The 18,205-nt window shown below is 42.5% G+C and overlaps 1 protein-coding gene across 1 annotated transcript in view; it reads right to left on the bottom strand.

The window, feature by feature from the left end:
- Positions 1 to 17,999, bottom strand: part of LOC125889452 (NADPH oxidase 4) — a 33,030-nt gene extending 15,031 nt beyond the window's left edge. Inside the window, exons 1-9 of the mRNA XM_049577481.1 lie at positions 17,582 to 17,999; positions 17,043 to 17,138; positions 10,609 to 10,719; positions 10,068 to 10,152; positions 7,233 to 7,330; positions 5,969 to 5,996; positions 5,537 to 5,609; positions 2,205 to 2,285; positions 103 to 262 (exon numbers count right to left, since the gene is read on the bottom strand). Of these exons, the coding sequence (XP_049433438.1) occupies positions 103 to 262; positions 2,205 to 2,285; positions 5,537 to 5,609; positions 5,969 to 5,996; positions 7,233 to 7,330; positions 10,068 to 10,152; positions 10,609 to 10,719; positions 17,043 to 17,138; positions 17,582 to 17,638 (789 nt within the window). The 5' untranslated portion in view covers positions 17,639 to 17,999. The remainder of the gene's footprint in view (positions 1 to 102; positions 263 to 2,204; positions 2,286 to 5,536; positions 5,610 to 5,968; positions 5,997 to 7,232; positions 7,331 to 10,067; positions 10,153 to 10,608; positions 10,720 to 17,042; positions 17,139 to 17,581) is intronic.
- Between the last annotated feature and the right edge of the window lie 206 nt (positions 18,000 to 18,205).

Here is an 18,205-nt window from a genome sequence, read left to right as displayed (position 1 = left end):
CAGCATGAACACAAATAAATTAAAATGCTAAGATACATGTAATAGACACCACTAACGTGCACACGCACACACACACACACACACACACACACACACACAGACCTGGGGGTAGTGTGGCTGGAAGTGAGCCTCCTCTTTACATCTCCTCTCTTCATCTTCACCCTGCTCCAGCTCCTCGCCCTGCTGATCTGTGCTGCTCTGATTGGCTCTGAGGCAGCCAGGAGGGTGGGCCTCTATGTTGGTTTGATACTTCAGGGCTCCGCTGATGGGAAAGACAACATTTATTTACAAGATGTTTACATTATTTAGGTGCATTTTGATCCCCTTTTACTTTCACATTCGGTCCTCCTGATATACTTAATACAGAACAATTCATGCAATCTACAAGTCAGTGATGATGTTTATATTATAAAACACTTTTAATGACACTATGCGTTCAGTCAATCACACTGTACAAAGGCATGCAGTTCATCAGGGGTATAAATCACAAGTTTCGTCACAATATGATAGCATTATGATTCTTTGGACAATGCCATATTTTGCTGATATCGCAAAGTCTGCCAAGGGGCCTGAGATCAATACGAGATGATATCAGTAAATACCCTCAATGTGTTTTTCTTGGCTGCTTACTATTATCTCCTGGCACTAGGCCACAAGCACTGTTAAAATGTTTAGAAAGGAGGTGTGCTTGGATGGAAATGGTGAAACAGATGTGCCATGGGAATTTTGAAATGAAGAACTATCTTAAAGTTGACACTATGTTTTCTTGTTTTCACTTTGCAAAGACGATATTCCCTATAAAAAGATTCTGCGTATGTGAGCAGAATCTGTAGGTGACAGGACAAGTTTTGGGACTGGAAGTGTTCTGGTTTCTGTTTGTGGCCCAAGTGGTACTGTTCGATCACATGTAAGCAGCACGTAAAGAGTCCATGTGGAGAGGCAGAATGCATCAGACAAAATGCAATCTCAGAACCCCTCGGCTATGTCTGATGATCATTTAGCTGTATGTTACCTTTTTTTAAAAAGAAAAAAAAAAAAAAAAAATCTCCATTCATGTGCAGCAATCTGTTTATAGAAATTGGATAAGATGACCAGCACATGCAAGAGCAAGTGTTGACCCCAATATCTGTTGGCTACACTGGATCATCCTGATATACTGGCCTTCGCCCCCAGAGGCTAATCGTCGTCAGACCAATAGCCGATGTGTTCCGAGACTGCACTGATGATAATCAATCAATCAATCAATCAAACTTTATTTATATAGTGCCTTTCATACATCAAAAATGCAACCCCAAAGCGCTTTGAATAATAATAATAATAATAACAATAATAATGAATTCGAATCGATTCACCTATCTAAATCGACAGATCGTTACACCGCTACAGATCAGTGCTGGAAACTTGCCTGTAAAGTAAGGATGATTTTATTTTTCATGTGTTCGGCCTGTGGCTACAAATGTGATCCAACAAGATATAGCCATTAGTACAGCTACAAGCTGTTGGTTAATAAAACATATTAAATTTAACCCAACAAAATACTGCAAAGAAAGACCAGGCCTTAACTTTTTCCAGCACTTCAATGACACGCTGAAGCATCAACCAATCATATGTTTTTGTTTCTAGCTGTGACACTGCGTTATTAAGCTTAGTTAGCTGATGCTATGCTAGCTTTATGTGCATTGCGGTGCACATTGGGATGAAGTGGAGTGGCGAAATGTTAAGTTAAAATGGGGCTCCGACATTGATCAAAAACATATAATTTCTGACCAAATACAAACATTCACTAGAGGTGCTTTGTGGCAAGTAGGAGACACACTTGGCAATAACGTAGCTGGTCACACTGTTGCATTGTTGCTCGTAGTGTGAACACAGCATGGGTAAGTAAATAAATTCCTATAGCCTGATTTCACCTGAAAAAACTTGACTTTCCTTTTGTCAGAACAAGAATGACACTTTGTGTTGGTGTGATATTTCATTTTAAATAAGTCTTTTTTAATAAAGTCAATGCATGGTTTCTTGAAAAGCAGAGAGGAGAATTGCCATGTCAGTAAGTCTGGAGCTGCTGACGGCAGCTTAGAGATGTCTCCAGCTGTCAGCAGGAGTCTCCAATATTTGCTGACATTCACATGTGAAGCAAACTCTTATCTTGTCTTGTGGAGGTTGTGGTTGAGAGGGAGAGAAACTGTGTGTGCCATCAGACCTACCCGACCATGTGCACCATGAGGATGACGTAGAAGACAATGAAGAGGTTGTGAGTGTACCAGAAGATCTCATAGTTGGACAACCTTGGAAAAAAAGGCAAGACAACAACATATATGATTATTTTTAAAGAAACTCTTACTTCGAAGTCACACCAATTATGTTTTGAAAGACAGATAACAACCAAAAAGAGATGTAAATGAGGAATTATAACATTGTAACATGACAGAGGGAAACAAGAGAGCAAGAGACACAAAAAGAGCAGAGACAACAAAAGAAGAAAGCGAGGTCAGAGTTTGTTCAGGACCAGACGCACAGACTCCCAGCTGAGAGCCTGAGTAAGCAGGACATCAGAGGTCAGTATTAGAGGGGTCATTACACACAACGACCCCCCCCATAAACACTGCAAACACTGAACATCATCAAACCCTGTATTCATCCTCTTTTACTCCAACTTCTTTCATGTTAGTTTTCCTAAAATATACTCTGTTTCTGTACAGCTTGGTCATTTTAAATCAAAATGTATGTGTTCACCCCGGGTAGGTGGTCTAAACCAATCGTCCGCTGAAAACAATAATAACCCAAAGCTGAATTACCAAATATACAAAATGTTACAAGATGTGAGGGGAAAATGTGTATAACATTGAACATTTTGTTTACCTGTACAACTATATTTCCAATTAAACTTCTTCTCTTCTCAGTAGTGTGCTTCAACAATGGCACCTATTTCTATCTCCTATTTTGGCTGTATAAGAGAGACATTTTAATATATTATCAGTATTCGTGTAATCCAATTTATAACATAAATTTAAGGCCACATCGTGCTTGGCTCACACAGTTTTTCAGTGTTTTGGAAAGACAGGACTGGGGATGGGAATTGAGAACTGGTTCCAAATCGCACAATCAATCAGTATCATTTGCCTCGAAGCCTATTAGTTCTGGTTTTCAAAGGCCAGGTGTTCTTCTGACAGTTGTATATTGCAAAACAATGGCGTCAAACTCATGCATCTACACTGCTGGAAAGAAGGAGTCATGGTGGATAGGAGAGCGTGGCGTCATTTCGCAAAGAAAGATGACAGCTATGTTTCTTGTGATGTCTGTACAATGATGGTTTCAATTAAGGATGGAAATAGCAACAATATGCTTAAAACATCTCTCTATATGGGCTTTAAGTCCAGGAGTGGCCTGTATTTGACACTCTACACACGAGTGCTACTGCTTCCAACAGAGCAGCAGCCTTTGAGGTTGAAAAGACAAAAGCCCCTTTTACACTGCCAGATTTTCCGCGAATGTTGGGCCGATTTGCCGGCAAGCTGCGAGTGTTTAGACACACAGAGCCGGATTGGCGAGTTGATCCGAGGCGCCCATTTTTCTGCCTCATAGGGTAGTAATATTGGCAGAACCCTTTCAGTTTAAACAGTCTGAGGCGGCCCTCTGCAACAGGAGGGGCTGTTGAAGACTTGTGGGAGGAGCTGTTGATGACACCACACGTGTGAGTCACTGACGGTGGATAAACAGGAAACAGCTGATAGCAAGAATGAGCAGCTAGTAGCAAGAGAGAAATGCAAACCTGACAGACACTGTAAAGATGAACAACTGGGGAGACAAGGAATCGTGCGCCCTCCTTGCCCTCGCAAACGAAGAGGCCATTAAGCGGCAGATGACAGGAACAGTGAAGAACAGGCCGACTTAGGAGAGAATCGCCGTGGGACTGACCAGACGTGGCTTCCCTCATACGTCACTATTTACGTCACACGCTGAGCTACACGTTTTGTCTTGCTCATGCCCCCCATTGCCCCGAAAAAGGAACATTCTGTATGAACAAAAGTAGGTAGGTGGCATTTTGTTGCACTCTCCGATTTTGTTTTTATACTGCCAATGCTGAAAAAAGACTGATTGGGCTTTCCTGCAAATTCCTACCTAAAAAGGGCTAATGTGCCAAAAACTGCAGTTCTTTGAACGGCCACTTGAGGCTGGCTCAATATTTCACAGCTCATATTTCAGGCTATGAAATACTAATATTCACAGCCTGGTACAAAGAACGGCTTTGGACTCTAAAGCTGATTTTTCTGTTCAGAAAAACTGAACGGCAATGACTTTTTATATAAATCACCTGTTTACATTTTATTAAGGCTTATGCTCAACTAAGGGCAGGCTGCTTTGACTGACAAGCTGTCTGCCAATAGTGTCCTCAGCCTTTTAGTTAGATCCACCCCTCGCCCCTCAACAGCACCAGCCTCTCGCCCCAAAAATGCTCTCTTCTGGCACCAAAAAAACAACATGGTAGCGGTCAAAATGCAAACTCAAGGCTTCAGAACAGGAGTCCACAAACCAATGAGTGACATCCCGGTAGCTGCGTCCATTATTTTTACAGTCTATGTTACCAACCAAGCAGTCTATGTTACCAACCCTCTTTAACCTCTGTTAAAGAGGGTAAATTTCCTGTGATATAATATCATAAGTGCCACAACACAAGCACATACATTTTACAGTAATAATCCCAGGCCAGAGACCTTTGGTTGATTATCTTTTGCTTACATTGACAAACTGGAATGATGTTCTTTCTCCTGCCTTTGTTTTCAGATTAGCTTATTAACTACCGATTTCTGCTTCCATGGACAAAGCATCTAAAAATTCCTAAGAAGTATGTAATTAGCAATGTTGTTTAAAAGTGAAAATGAAGATGCAAAGTGTTGTAATTAACAGAGCATGTTCATAACCTTGGAAGCATTAATGTGTGTTAATATCACTGGATCATTGTGACTCATTATGTAGGTATTCTTATGGTAAGTGGCAGCCCTCATCCCACCGCTCCAGCCACTTACCCAAACTCTTATCTAAAGCCTTAAGTGGTCTGGAAAAGCCTCTTATCCTCTGTTCAATTACTGAACAAGGCAAGGACAGCACATGCACACACACACTCCAAGTCTCACACACCTGCACACACATGCAGAGTGGGTGACCTGCTATGACCCAAGTAATGACAGAGCTGTGAGTGGAACACTTGAGTGAGGATTTGCTCTGTAACAGACCTCTGCTAGCATGTCTCCTTATGTTTTCCATCTTGTATTTCTCTCTCTTAAACACACACAGGCTACACTACACACAAAGAGATACACGTAGAGGCAGAGACACATAAACACAAAATCCAGGGTTGTATTGAGACAACTGGATGCCACATTCCAATACGGCTCCTGTTCATTTCAAGGAAAGTGTCTCACAGCGAACAAACCTTTTAGGTTTTCTCTCACACATGCACAGCCCACAGACACTATTGCTTTGACTCTACAACATAAAAAGTGATTTTCTAGGCTTTGGGAAACTTTGGTTGACCTACCGTACGCAGTGGGAGGAGGAAGTGAACATCAGGAAAAGGATGAGAACCAACAGAACGCCTGTGACTCCTGGGACTGGAGATAATCAGCAAATTAAAAAGTGAAGACAAAGTTGACATCCCAGGATACATACATGCAAGACTCATGTAAGTGGAGATATCTGCTCACTATGACACTCTCACATAATTAAACAGTATGCAAGCAGTCCTATTTTTTTCTTTGAGGTCATATTTTACCCACTAAAACACCAAAAATACAGAGAACAGAAAGAGAGAACGAAACACAGCATGACCCTCCTCTCCTCTTGGCATAAAGCCACTCTAATCTGCAACACATTCACCACATTTCATTGCTATACAAGTCAAAAATGTACCAGCATACACACACCTCTGGTCTACATGCAATACTGTATTAGAAAGAGTAGTTCTTCTTACTTGTGGTCAAAATGATCAGCTTGGGGTCCTGGAAGGAAACGCAAAAATAATGAATTGTCAACTTCCTGCACTTGCTTGGCCAGGTGTGCAGAGGTGAGGTGCAGGATTGATACCTCCCGCTTGGGCTTTTGTTGAACCCTTCAAAAACTACTTTTGTAGGCACCATGAAACACTTTGGGGAGACTGACCAGAGTATGTTACCATTAACTGGTTAACCGCTGAATTATTTTACTGCACTGTGCACTACCCACATCTGGTGGGAGCCAGCCATCAGAGCCACTCATTCGGTGGTTAACACTAATAAAGCCGTCCTGACCCAACAGGGTTACGATGCAGCTCCACTATAAACGACGAGAAATTTCGCTCCCATTCATTGTGTATTGGTAGAGACAGTTTCACTGCACAAAATATGCTGGGATACCTGTGATGTGGACTCAACTGGCTGTATGACGAGCCAATTAAGCTGTGGCAAAAAGGGACGGGCAGGGCAGGTCAGATACGAGTTTGTGCAAATTGGTTGTGAATACAGAGGCTGCGCCATTACAGTTAAAACACTACCCACCCTCCGGTCTCCCCTAGGTCGCCCTGGTGAGTAAGCAGGTCAATTTTGTGCAGCAAACACCCTCTAGCATTGTTAGCTACTGTATGTTATACCTGTTAGTTCTGTTAGCAGTGTCATCACAATAAGCAGTGCTTAAATGAAGACACTTTCTCAATGGGGCTAAGTGGGGTGAAACCAGAGGGTGGCTACCATGTTTTTAGATCAACGCTGTCCCACCACCTGAACAGCGTTACCAGCAGTAATTGCCGAATGAGCAGCACCGCTAGCTAGCTCCCACCTGACCCAGGTAGTGAACCATGCAGAGCAGCCTAGGCAAACATTAGATTGGAGACTGTACAGTGTGCACTGTATTTCCGCATGTTAACGCAGCTAGCTGGTTGGCTGTCAACAGAGCCAACAAAAAATTAAAAAGGGCAAGACATGTACATCACAAAACATTAAAATTTCACCTAAATCTAAATGGAGACAGAATTCCTCTTTTATTTAATGTCATTTTGTGTTTTTTTTTTCTTACAATTACCTGATTAGTTACCGGTAACATACAATTAACCAGAGCTGACACATTCCTAGTTCAGACATCCTTAAGGTCGAGGTAAGATTTGGGGTTAGACATGTCGTTGTGATGGGGGTCATGGAATGCATCAAATCAATGAGGGCCCTCATGAGTATAAAGTGTAAAATGTGCATGCGTTCGTGTCTCACCTCTCCTCTGTAGCGAGCCAAATTGAGAGCAGGAAAGTCGTCCGAGTAGCTCACACTGAAGTTGACAACATTCACCAGGTGGGCAGACACGTGTACAACTGCAGGAGGAAGAGAAAGGGTTACACGATGCTGATTTATAACACATTTTTGTGCACACACATCAGCAGACATGCAGAACAGACCCTCTGGTTCAAACACACGCACACACGTAATTATAAAGGTCAAAATGAACTCCTAGTGGACACTCGTACAAACATCTCTTTGTCTATTCAGCAGAAAATCAGCAAAACATCCTCCTGACTCACCAGCACACACTTGCACACACACACTCACACACACACACCTCCCTGACATCATGGGCTAACCATGCAGCCGTTCGACAGCTGATGGAATTAGAGGGCGTAATCATGAGACACAAGGGTCCTTTTTTCTCACTCACATCCTTTCTCACTCCCACTGCTTCCCACCCCCCTCTTCCCCCTCTCTTTCTCTCTTTCTTCTCTCACTCTCTGTCTCTGTCCCATCCCTGCTGTCTCTCTGTCTTCATTGTCATCTGTTGTTGTCTCAGAACTGTGGAACGCTGCTATTAGAACATGAGAGCTTTGCCCCAAGAGAAGAGGGAAGATGTTGATGATTTGAGGAGTGAAAGGCAATGATGAAAGAGGACTTAAGCTTACAGATGATGTAATAGTTCAGAACAGATGACAGAATGTTATATTGGCTCAAGGGACGGTCGATCCTACAGACTAAATGTCTCAGCGGCTAGGGTTTGCCATGATTTTTTTGCAACTACTAGATGGACTGCACAGAGGATGAATCCTGGGTGGACTGGGGCAAAATTTTCATCTCACACCATCAGCAGGTCATAATTTTCAAATGTTAACTGATACGGCAAACATGGTAAACATCATAACTGCTTAACACCAGCATGTTAACAGTGTCATTGTTAGCATCTTAGCACACTGATGCATTTAGCCTCACAGAGCAACTAGCATGGTTGTAGCGTGGATTAATAGACTTGGTGTTGTTTCTTTGTATCTGGTTTTAACAATCCACCTCACTATGTTTGTTTTCTGTTTGTTTTGGGGGGCACTCCTCTGAATTTACATGCCAAAGTCAGTTTCCTAGTAAGGCTGACTCAATTCTACAACATCATCTGTGGTTCTGGAGCAGCTTTGTCAACTCTAACTTTAGAACATAAAGGGCCCTCTCTCACAACCGGTGCAAAGCACAACTGTCACTGCTGTTGTCATTTGTGTGGTCAGCACACAGGTTGTGCAAGTAGCAAATGTACATGGGTTTGTACTTCTTAAAATGAGGTGTTGTCAGGTGCACTGTTGGCACATTACTATTCTGAGACAGCAGAAAGCAATTGACCAACAAAAACCTGGTCTAGAGTCAACGGTGCAGTATTTTCCTGCTATTTAAAGGGTGCATTAGTCGGATAGCAAGATGCGTATACATTGGCGGGTTTTGCAACACGCTTACACGCTGCTTGTTAAACACACAGGGAAAATATTAATTACAACAATTACAATTAATTTTCTAAAATGTGAACAAAGCAGAGAGCAGAGCAGAGCTGCTGTGAAGACTCTGCATTACAAGAGATGCTGTTTGCATTTATGCACAAGGAGGAGCATTACTTCGCTGACTTTTTCAAATGTCAAAGTTAAGATCTGTTTTCTTGGTCAAGTTTACAACTACAGGTTTTAGTTTTGCTGTTTAAATGTCCCACTGAATTTGCTGCCATGACATAACTGCTCTTACTGCATTACTCTCAGTAGAAACCACTCTTATCTGCAAAACCCACTGGTGACACACGTGCTTTTTTAAAGGTTTGGGAGATGACAGTATTATTTGTTGAATTCATGTTACACCCAAAACATACTTATGATTGTTTAAGAGACTACATACAACCCCTTTGCTCCTTGTATCTAACTTTGCGCCCAGTTTACGTGCCGTCAAAAGTGGAGTTGAAAACATCCTAAATGCACTCGCGCCATGCACATTAGATCAGTGCCCAAAGCCTGTATTACAAAGACATAGGTATTTACAATGCAGATAGCATATAATAATTGATAATCGATTGAGCTGCATTATGGGAAGTGTAGGATCTAGTGTTTCTGATGTTCAACACACACAAACGAAAGACAGCAAATCTTGGGCTGTGCTGCTTTGATGTTTACCATGCCTTTACAGTCTGTCTGTTTTGATTTCCCAATTTTCTGGTAGTAAATACTTGCTAAAGAATTCATCTACATGCTATCTAATGGAGCAGAAATGCTTGAAGTCGGGAGATATTTATAGACTGTTTGTAGACAACAATGTCTCTACAGGCTTCGGTGAGTGTTTCATTCCAACACTCATCAGCCACTGTGACGACTGGATCACTGCGAGGAAAAGCACACAGCATGTAGATATGTGTAGGTGGTGAGCGCTGACTTAGGTTTTCTTTTTCGTGAGAAAAAGATAGTCATGTGTCACTGTACGGCCATGAAGCCAGATCTCCAAAAAACCATGAATGAATAAGAGGAAAAAGCCTGTGAAGCGGAGACCCAGAGGACGCACAGCTGCAAGAAGCTCCCATGATGTCATGAGAGGAGACTCACAAGAGCAACAACTCACACGCATACACACACACACACACACACACACACACACACACACACCATGACCAGCTGGAGGGACATCACAGCTGGTACGCCAGGAATGCTGAGCTAGCCTCGGTCCATTTATCTACACTTCACACACACACACACACACACACACACACACACACACACACACACAGGGATACATGAAGACATGTGAGCTGTGGTGATAAGTGAGTTTTACCAGAAAAGATGCAGATGGCTACTCCACATGCCACATGAAAGGTCTTGCTCTTGTCCAGCAGTCTGCGAGTCTCTCTGCTGGATACCTGCATGAGCATGTGTGTTGGAACACAGACAGTAGTATTATCTTTGTGGCCGGGATTCAAGGGAAATTCATTTTCAACGTATCCTCTTCCCTTCCCTATATGTGGAATTTATCTTTAACAGTAATGCACTGAAATTCAAAATATTTCCTTGCATTTTCTTGCACTTAAAAATCTCTTAAATATACCTCATGGAAAACACTGCATTTAAGCAGTTCATTTCCAGCAGAGCAGGTTTACGTAAAAACTACTAAAAAGAACATCATCACAGATTTTTGAATAAACTCCACATTTCATGTGTGTATGTCCCCAAAATATCCTGCAACTTCACATCTTTCAAAGTGACATATAAGCAAAAACTCTCTGCATATTCCCAACTCAATACACCATTTCTTCACCTCCCTCTATCTTTGCTTTCTCCCTCATTCCTCTCCTCAACCCCCTCAGTCTCCTTCTCACCTTGTGTGTTCCTCGGAAGAAGGTGAGCAGGGAGCGACACATGGGCAACAGCACCAAGCTGCAGTTCAGATTCAGCACAGACGCAGACGCCCTGCTGATGCACAGCCCTAGCTGGGAAAGACACACACACACAAACACACACATTGTTAGATGGGTTGCTGAAATGGGGCTGGATACAGCGGATGTAAAGTAATAAGGGGCCCTGTGGATTAGGATGAACATTTTTGAGCTGCTCCCATTCAGATTTTGGGCTATTAAGTGTGCACACTGAGGGCTTGAGGCATGACTTCCCCGCCACACAGGGTTATTTAAAACCATCTTTGTCCTTCTCAGTATGGGGAGCTAATAACTGCTCTGCTTTAGGCATCTCTCTGCTGGAGCTTTGCCTTTAAATAGAACACTAATTTGGTTTTGTCGGGATGATGACAGACAGACTTCTTTAGTAATTGTCTAAAAGAGAATTTACCATATCCATTAAAAAATCTAAAATGACTGGGGTTAATTTATTTGAAATGATAATAACAACAACATTGTATCCTTCAGTAAGTTAAGTAAGTTGTATATTAAAAAAATAGTTTACATTATGGCTGCCTACACAATCAACTCTCCAGTTGCACTGTTGAATGCAAATAAACTGTGTGCCAGTGTTGCAAGATAGGTCTTGGTCTTGAGACCCTCTCAAGACCACTTTTTTGAAGGTCTCAGTCTCATCTTGGACTTGACCCAATTTTGATTGGGTTGGTCTCGGTATCAGACAAAAAAGATACTGGATTTCACTTTAAGACCGGTCAAGATGACAACTGCAGGGATACAACTAAATTGCCTGTGCAAAAAGGAGTGTTGAATCAAGGTAGTTAAGTCAACTTTAAGTCCTTAGTGTCGGCAAATCAATTCTTTTATAAAGACATTTCTCATGGCACTCTTGCACTTACCAGCCATGGATACAGTATGCATGCAAAGAGATGCATAAAGAGGAATCATCATTTGTTCTCTGTCTGTCTTTTTATGTTTTTAATGAGGATTTTTCAGATTCATTTGAGGAGTGCCCATGGTTTGCATGTTCCACATTTTATCATAGTGTGTCACGCAGTGTGGGACTCGCACCGGTCTGGTCTTGGTCTTGTCTCAGTCTTGATACACTCTGGTCTTGGTCATGACTTGGCATCAGTTTAGGTGGTCTTGACTACAACACTGCTGTGTGCAAAGAAATAAATATGAATGTATGAGTAATTTTGTGTTTTCCAATAAACCAGGGTTTTTCAAAGTCTGACACTGTGGGCCTCCTCTCCGACGCAAATTTAAAATTGCTGGTCTCAAATGTTCACGTTTTCAACGCAGGGCAAATATAGGGCACAACTGATGTATGCCATTTTAGGGGTTTCTTTGTGTAATGTACCCTTGGATGTGCAGACATCTATCATTGAACTACAATTTGCTCTGCCTCACTAAGAAATCTGGCCAATGTGGCAAGCCAACTTTCATTGAGCAGTTGCATCTGCCACTCAGTCAAGTCGCTTTCACCATATAACATCATGAGATCAGGGCTTATCTGATCGAGTATGCAGCTTAACTCCTTGCACAGTCACTGGTCACCTCTCGCCTTCACCACTGTAACGTCTTCTGGCAGGGCTGCCAGTGTGCACAGTAAAACTTCTGCAAATGGTCCAAACTGTGACCAAACATCAGGTCTTCAACCAGCCAAAAAACCACCTCTTCTGACAGTATGTTCTCACCTAATATGCTCTTTGTCTCTCTCTCTACATCTTGAATATTGTCTAGTTTTTTCTAAAACAACGTAAATTGCTCGGCACTTATACTGTATGTTACTCCATACACCTGCAAGCCTTGTAGCAATTGTGTCAGATGGAGTGGTGAGGCACTCTCAAAGGCTCAAGGCTAATTCAGCACCTGACACTAGGATGAAAAGAGTGCAGTTTACCTGAATCGACATGTGAGGGATGCCTGCGATGTAATATGACTTTACAAATCTCAAGCTACAGCTCAATAATCAAAGCTGTTTTCAAGCGGAAACACTGGATGTACTTTGGCGTCGACTAAACTCAGCACATTTGAACGCTTTCTTGGCAGACTCTCCGAGCACTGCTGGTGCCGTCTCCTCTGATTATCCCAAAGAAACTGAAACAACTAGTGTGAGAGATGAAGGTGAGTGACTGCAGATCAGGAAGACAGAGAGACAGGTCATGTGTAAAACTGTAGATCTTGCGAGTATTGAACTCTCGCCCCTTGTAGACTGATAAGGTGGCTGTTAAAAACATACTGTCTAACATAATGAACATTGCTACTGTGACGTAACCTCCTAGTCTGTTGACTCCTGTTTTGAAGCCTCGGGTTGGGCACTTCAGCAATCACCATCTTGGTTTTTTGGAGCCAGAGGTGACCATATTTTGACGAGAGAGTGGAATTGTGGAGGAGCAATGGGCGAATCTGATTTATAAGCCCCTTTTACACTGCCAGATTTTCCGCAAATGTTAGGCCGTTTTGCCGGCAAGCTGCGAGCGTTTAGACACACAGAGCCGGATTTGCGAGCTGATCCAAGGTGCCCAATTTTCCGCCTCGTAGGGTAGTCATATTGGCGGAACCTTTTTGGTTTAAAAAGAACGAGGCGCCCCTCTGCAACGGGAGGGGCTGTTGATGACTTGTGGGAGGAGCTGTTGTTGACGTGGCACGTGCGACCCACTGGCGGTGGATAAACAGGAAACAGCTGATAGCAGGAATGAGCAGGTAGTTATAGTAGCAAGAGGGAAACACAAACCTGACAGACACAGTAAAGATGAGAACTGAGGAGAAAAAGAATTGCGCGCTCTCCTTGTCCTCGCAAACGAAGAGGCCATTGACCGTCAGATGACGGGGACGGTGAAGGACGGGCCAACTTATGAGAGAATCGCCGAAAGACTGACCGGCCGCGGCTTCCCTTGGAGAAAGGCTGTTTACGTCACACACTGAGCTACACGTTTTGTTACTTGCTCACGCCCCCTATTCCCCCCAAAAAGGCACATTCTGTAAGAACAAAAGTAGGCAGGTGGCATTTTGCTGCACTCTCCGATTTTGTTTTTATCCTGCCAATGCTGAAAGAAGACTGATTGGGCTTTCCTGCAAATCTGCACAATTCCTATTTAAAAAAGGGCTATAGGCTGTGATTATGGCTCGCAGTCAAATTATGTGGCATATAATATAATATGATCACCTTCACCTTTAAAGATCTATTCTCTACCACCTCCCGAAAGAAAACTTGGCTTTTTAGACTTCTAAATGCTCCACTATGTTCACCTGCTGGTCGTACAGTGGGTTTTCAGAGCTTTTTTTCTGAAAATAACATTATCAGAGCAGTGAGAGTGAACCAAAATATTAAGTAGCGGGGAGCTGCAGATTCATGTGATAATTGTCGATAGGGTCATCAGTACAAGTGATTCATCCAGCTAACTAATTTATATGTTAATATCTAACTGGACAAGCACCAGTTGTAAGTGGTAACACAAGTAAAATGACAAAATTCACCCCCAGTAACGTAGGCAAGAAACCAAAGTTTTCTTCACAATTGACTGAAAAAGAAGTGCACACTGTGGTGTTTCTGAAACATAAGAATGAAGCACATAAACAGGCCAAAGTGAGAATCTACATATAGCGAGTCAAGGCTAACCCTAGTGTGCTTCAAATTCTGATACCTTTACCCTTTAAAAACCTCCCACGCACATTCACTCAACTCAGCTTCCCACAGAAAAGCAGCTGACGGCAAAACCACAAGGAGGAGATCTGATATCCTGCTTTCTGTACAACCCCAACACCCCAAACAACCAAACACACACACATACACACTCACACACACACACACACACACACACACATACTGAACCATACAGGTGAATGAGATAAGATGCTTTTTGAGGTTAAATCTGAATTCCCTTCAGCGGCATTAAGCTTTGAAATACATCTCCATCATGCATGTGTACACACGCACACACACACACACACACACATAAACTTAAGCCCTCTGGCGAGGCATTCAGTCAAAGCCAGCGGCGTGCCCACACTTGCCCCTGTCTCCCCTGTGCCTCCCACTGTACAGGCAGTGCATGAACAGATCACACATGCTGCTTTCTGCCACATCTTATTTTTCCTGTTGTTTCATTCTGCATAATTTATTTTCTTCACCTCCATCACAAAAACACAGGTCTTAAGAATAAGGAAGCAAACAGCTGGTGGAGAGCAACAGGTGGTGTCTGAGCTTAGAAAGTCTCACGTGATTGGACAGTAATGTCAGTGACATTTGTGTGATTTTCTCCGAAGGCAAGGAACATTTTCACCGGCACAAACATGCATTAAACACACACACACATACACAGTCACACACACACACACACCAACATGAACTTGTGACAATAATTACACCAACACTAACATGAGTCAACTAGCATCAAAATTGAATTCCTGATTTTATGTGAGTGTGTGTGACTGTGTGCCCGGTCTCGTGTCACTATTGACCAGAACAGACCAGCCAATCTGTGAACACACACACACACACACACACACACACACACACAGCGATCTGGCTAATTGCCGTCACAGAGTTTAAAGTCACAACTCAGACTCATTAAACCTGCATGTGACAGTCGACCATCCATCACAAAACCTGCTCCTGTGATATGAATAGAAGTCTGTGAAGCCAGCAGCAGCATCATTCTTTAAAAACAGATCTAGTCCCAGTACTGATGAAAACTAAGAAGTGTCACATGACCAATTTTAGAGCCAGTATTCCATATTTATTGTGTATAAATGTTGACCCCTCACGAGCATGCAATTATTATGACCTATGACAGTTTCAATCTGATGTTTCTCCTGAAGTGTTGCATTTGAAAAAGCTCTTCGTTGATTTTCCTCCGTCTGACCTGCTACTTCATGAGTTTTGTAACATTTTTTGTCAACACTTAAACTGTAGATAACTCTTGTTTTTGCATAATCACACACTGTGTACAAACACAGTCTTAAGTAGAAATCTAATCAAGCATCAGTAGTGGAAACCCCTGTGTGAGTGGACAACAGGTGCCTTAAGAAGTCCAAAAAAAAAGAAAAAAAGAAATGCCATCAAACAAAAGAGCTGTGTCCAAAATCAGTCACTTGTTCACTCACTAGCTACTGCCTGTGTTGGAAACCTAAAGGGACAGTTCATCCAAAATTAAAAAAAAAAAAAAAAAAAACCTCATACCTGTAGTCTATTTATCAGTCTAGATTGTTTTGGTGTGCGTTGCAGAGTGTTGGAGATATCAGAAATAGAGATGTCTGCCTTCTCTCGACTATAATGGAACTAGATGGCACTCAGCTCTTGGTGCAGTTAACGGGTGCAGTTCGGTACAAAGAAAATAGCTCCTGCATGCAAATGCTCACAACAAACTTTGTGAATCATCCTGAGTTAATTGTAATTTTAGCATCTATATAATGCAGCACATTGCATTATGGGTTTGTTAGCAGAGGGTGGTGTTCATGCAGACACTCAAAAAACTTGACGGAGGTTAATTATATTAAGTATTCAGGAAGAGGTGAGTGATTTCAGACACAGATTAAGTCTTTTTCACAGCAAACATTTTGACTTATCTCAGGAAAAGCACAAGTGTTGATGATAATGTTACTGATGGCTCTTTTCTAGTCATGTTAACCAGCAATCCATTACAGTCTGACTTTGAGTCAACATGCACAGCACCTGCACCCTGACACTGAGGCAGCCAAATGGAATACAGCCATCTTTTATTTGATACTTTACACCCGTTTTTTGCCTACACTGACATGTCAAAATATCTGCTATCAATCCAAATCAGCTCATCTAGTGATTCATCTAATTCAAGGGTTTGGATGTTATGGTATTTACTATGTCTTGCTACTGTGGTGCTCCGAGTGGGGTTGCAGGAAACAATCTAAAGCTTTTTTCTAAACACTGTAGTCAACTCTTCAAGTTTCCTCCCACACCACAGATGACTTTTGCAGAATAAAGGGAATAAACAACAACAATAAACAACATGAAACCTCAAACCGAATCTTCGTTTAGCAACTTTTGTCCTGTACGTCATTATTTAAAGGTCCAAGTTGCATTGTTTGAACTATTTTACAAATACACAGTAAAGGATTCATTTAACTTGCAGATAAAAGTAAAAAAAATGTGTTCTTTTTCCAATGACTGTAATCAAAACTAGCCTTGCCCGCATCATAAAAGCCTTTAATATTTTAAATTTAGTTGCTAAACACTTATTCATCTAGTGTTTGGAAGTGACAACAGGTTACAAACCTGTAGTTTTGAATTTCGGTGGCAGGGTACACTTTTTATTTATATTTAAGTTACAGATTATAACTTTGAAAGCACTGACTATCAGGTATTGAGCCATAGCTGGAAAATGATAGTGCAGTGTGCAGTTTGTGTCATGTCTTACCCCGAGCATCTTGTAGAGGTAGTGATACTGCTGTCCAGTGGAGTACAACAGGAAGGTCTTCAGGAACAGCCAGGTGTTCACTCCCAGCCACAGCATCTACACACACACATACACACAGCACAGGATGTACAGTATCGTTTTATATTCATTATGAGGACATTTTCAACACATGGGAATAGAAAATACTCCAAACAGCATCTCTAATGTTTTCTGTTGAGCTGTCATGAGCATTTTATTTAGCCTACATATATTTACATTTGATCTTAAAGCACATTATAAATCCATGGCACATAATGGTTGTAGGCTGTATGGATACAGCACATGAAGTACAATAAACTCACTGCACAGCATTGACAAACTGGCAAACAGTGAACTAAGCACCTCCTCGGGATGAAAGTTGAACTTCGTGAACATAATGTGCAAACTGTCTTGGAAAAACACAGGTGTAGCAACAGCTCGTGAGCAGGTAAAACAAATATATTCATGAACGATATGAGTGGAGCCAAGCATGTAAAATCTCTCGACAAAAGTTTCCCCACCAGGACCAAGTGCTTTCCTCCCTCGTTGGCGACCCAGCTCCGCACAGACACAACCATGATGCCTTCACTGTCCCAGCGGCTGCCCAAACTTTTCCCACCAAAGCCTCGGTGTGACTGAGAGGCAAAGACTCGTCCTTTCTGCAGCTCTGTGTCTATGTCTCTGTGTGCCTGTGTGCAGCGTCCACAGACCGGCCGGTGTCTGCTCCGTCCCCCCTGCACCCCTCTCCGCCGCCGCTGCTGCTGTGTGCTCTGAGCGCAGCTTGACTTTTCATTCCCCCCCCCACAAGTCTCAGCGATGAAGAGCTCCGTGTCAAACTATCTCCTCATCTCCTGTCGGTTTGCTCTCCGACAGGCCTGAACGTTAAGTGTGCAGCGTTGTTAAAACATCTTGAATACAAGTTACTGTGGGGCGAGCAGAGTCACCCAACAAACGGACTGGAGAACAATAAACATCGCTCCACGCTTGCTCATCTCCGTCACTAGAGGGCGCAATAGTCTCACAATGAAGTGCACCCTCACCTGTGACTGCCATAAAAGGTTTTCCACTTGCGCGAAACCACCATGGCAGGGGCGGAAATATAAACACTGCAGGCAGGGCAGTTGCACTGGGTCCCATTGGGTGAG

This window comes from Epinephelus fuscoguttatus, linkage group LG5, assembly GCF_011397635.1.
Source record: "Epinephelus fuscoguttatus linkage group LG5, E.fuscoguttatus.final_Chr_v1".
Taxonomy (NCBI): domain Eukaryota; kingdom Metazoa; phylum Chordata; class Actinopteri; order Perciformes; family Serranidae; genus Epinephelus; species Epinephelus fuscoguttatus.
The sequence above is the reverse complement of the archived record's forward strand: the minus strand, read 5'-3'. Positions and strand labels throughout refer to the sequence as shown.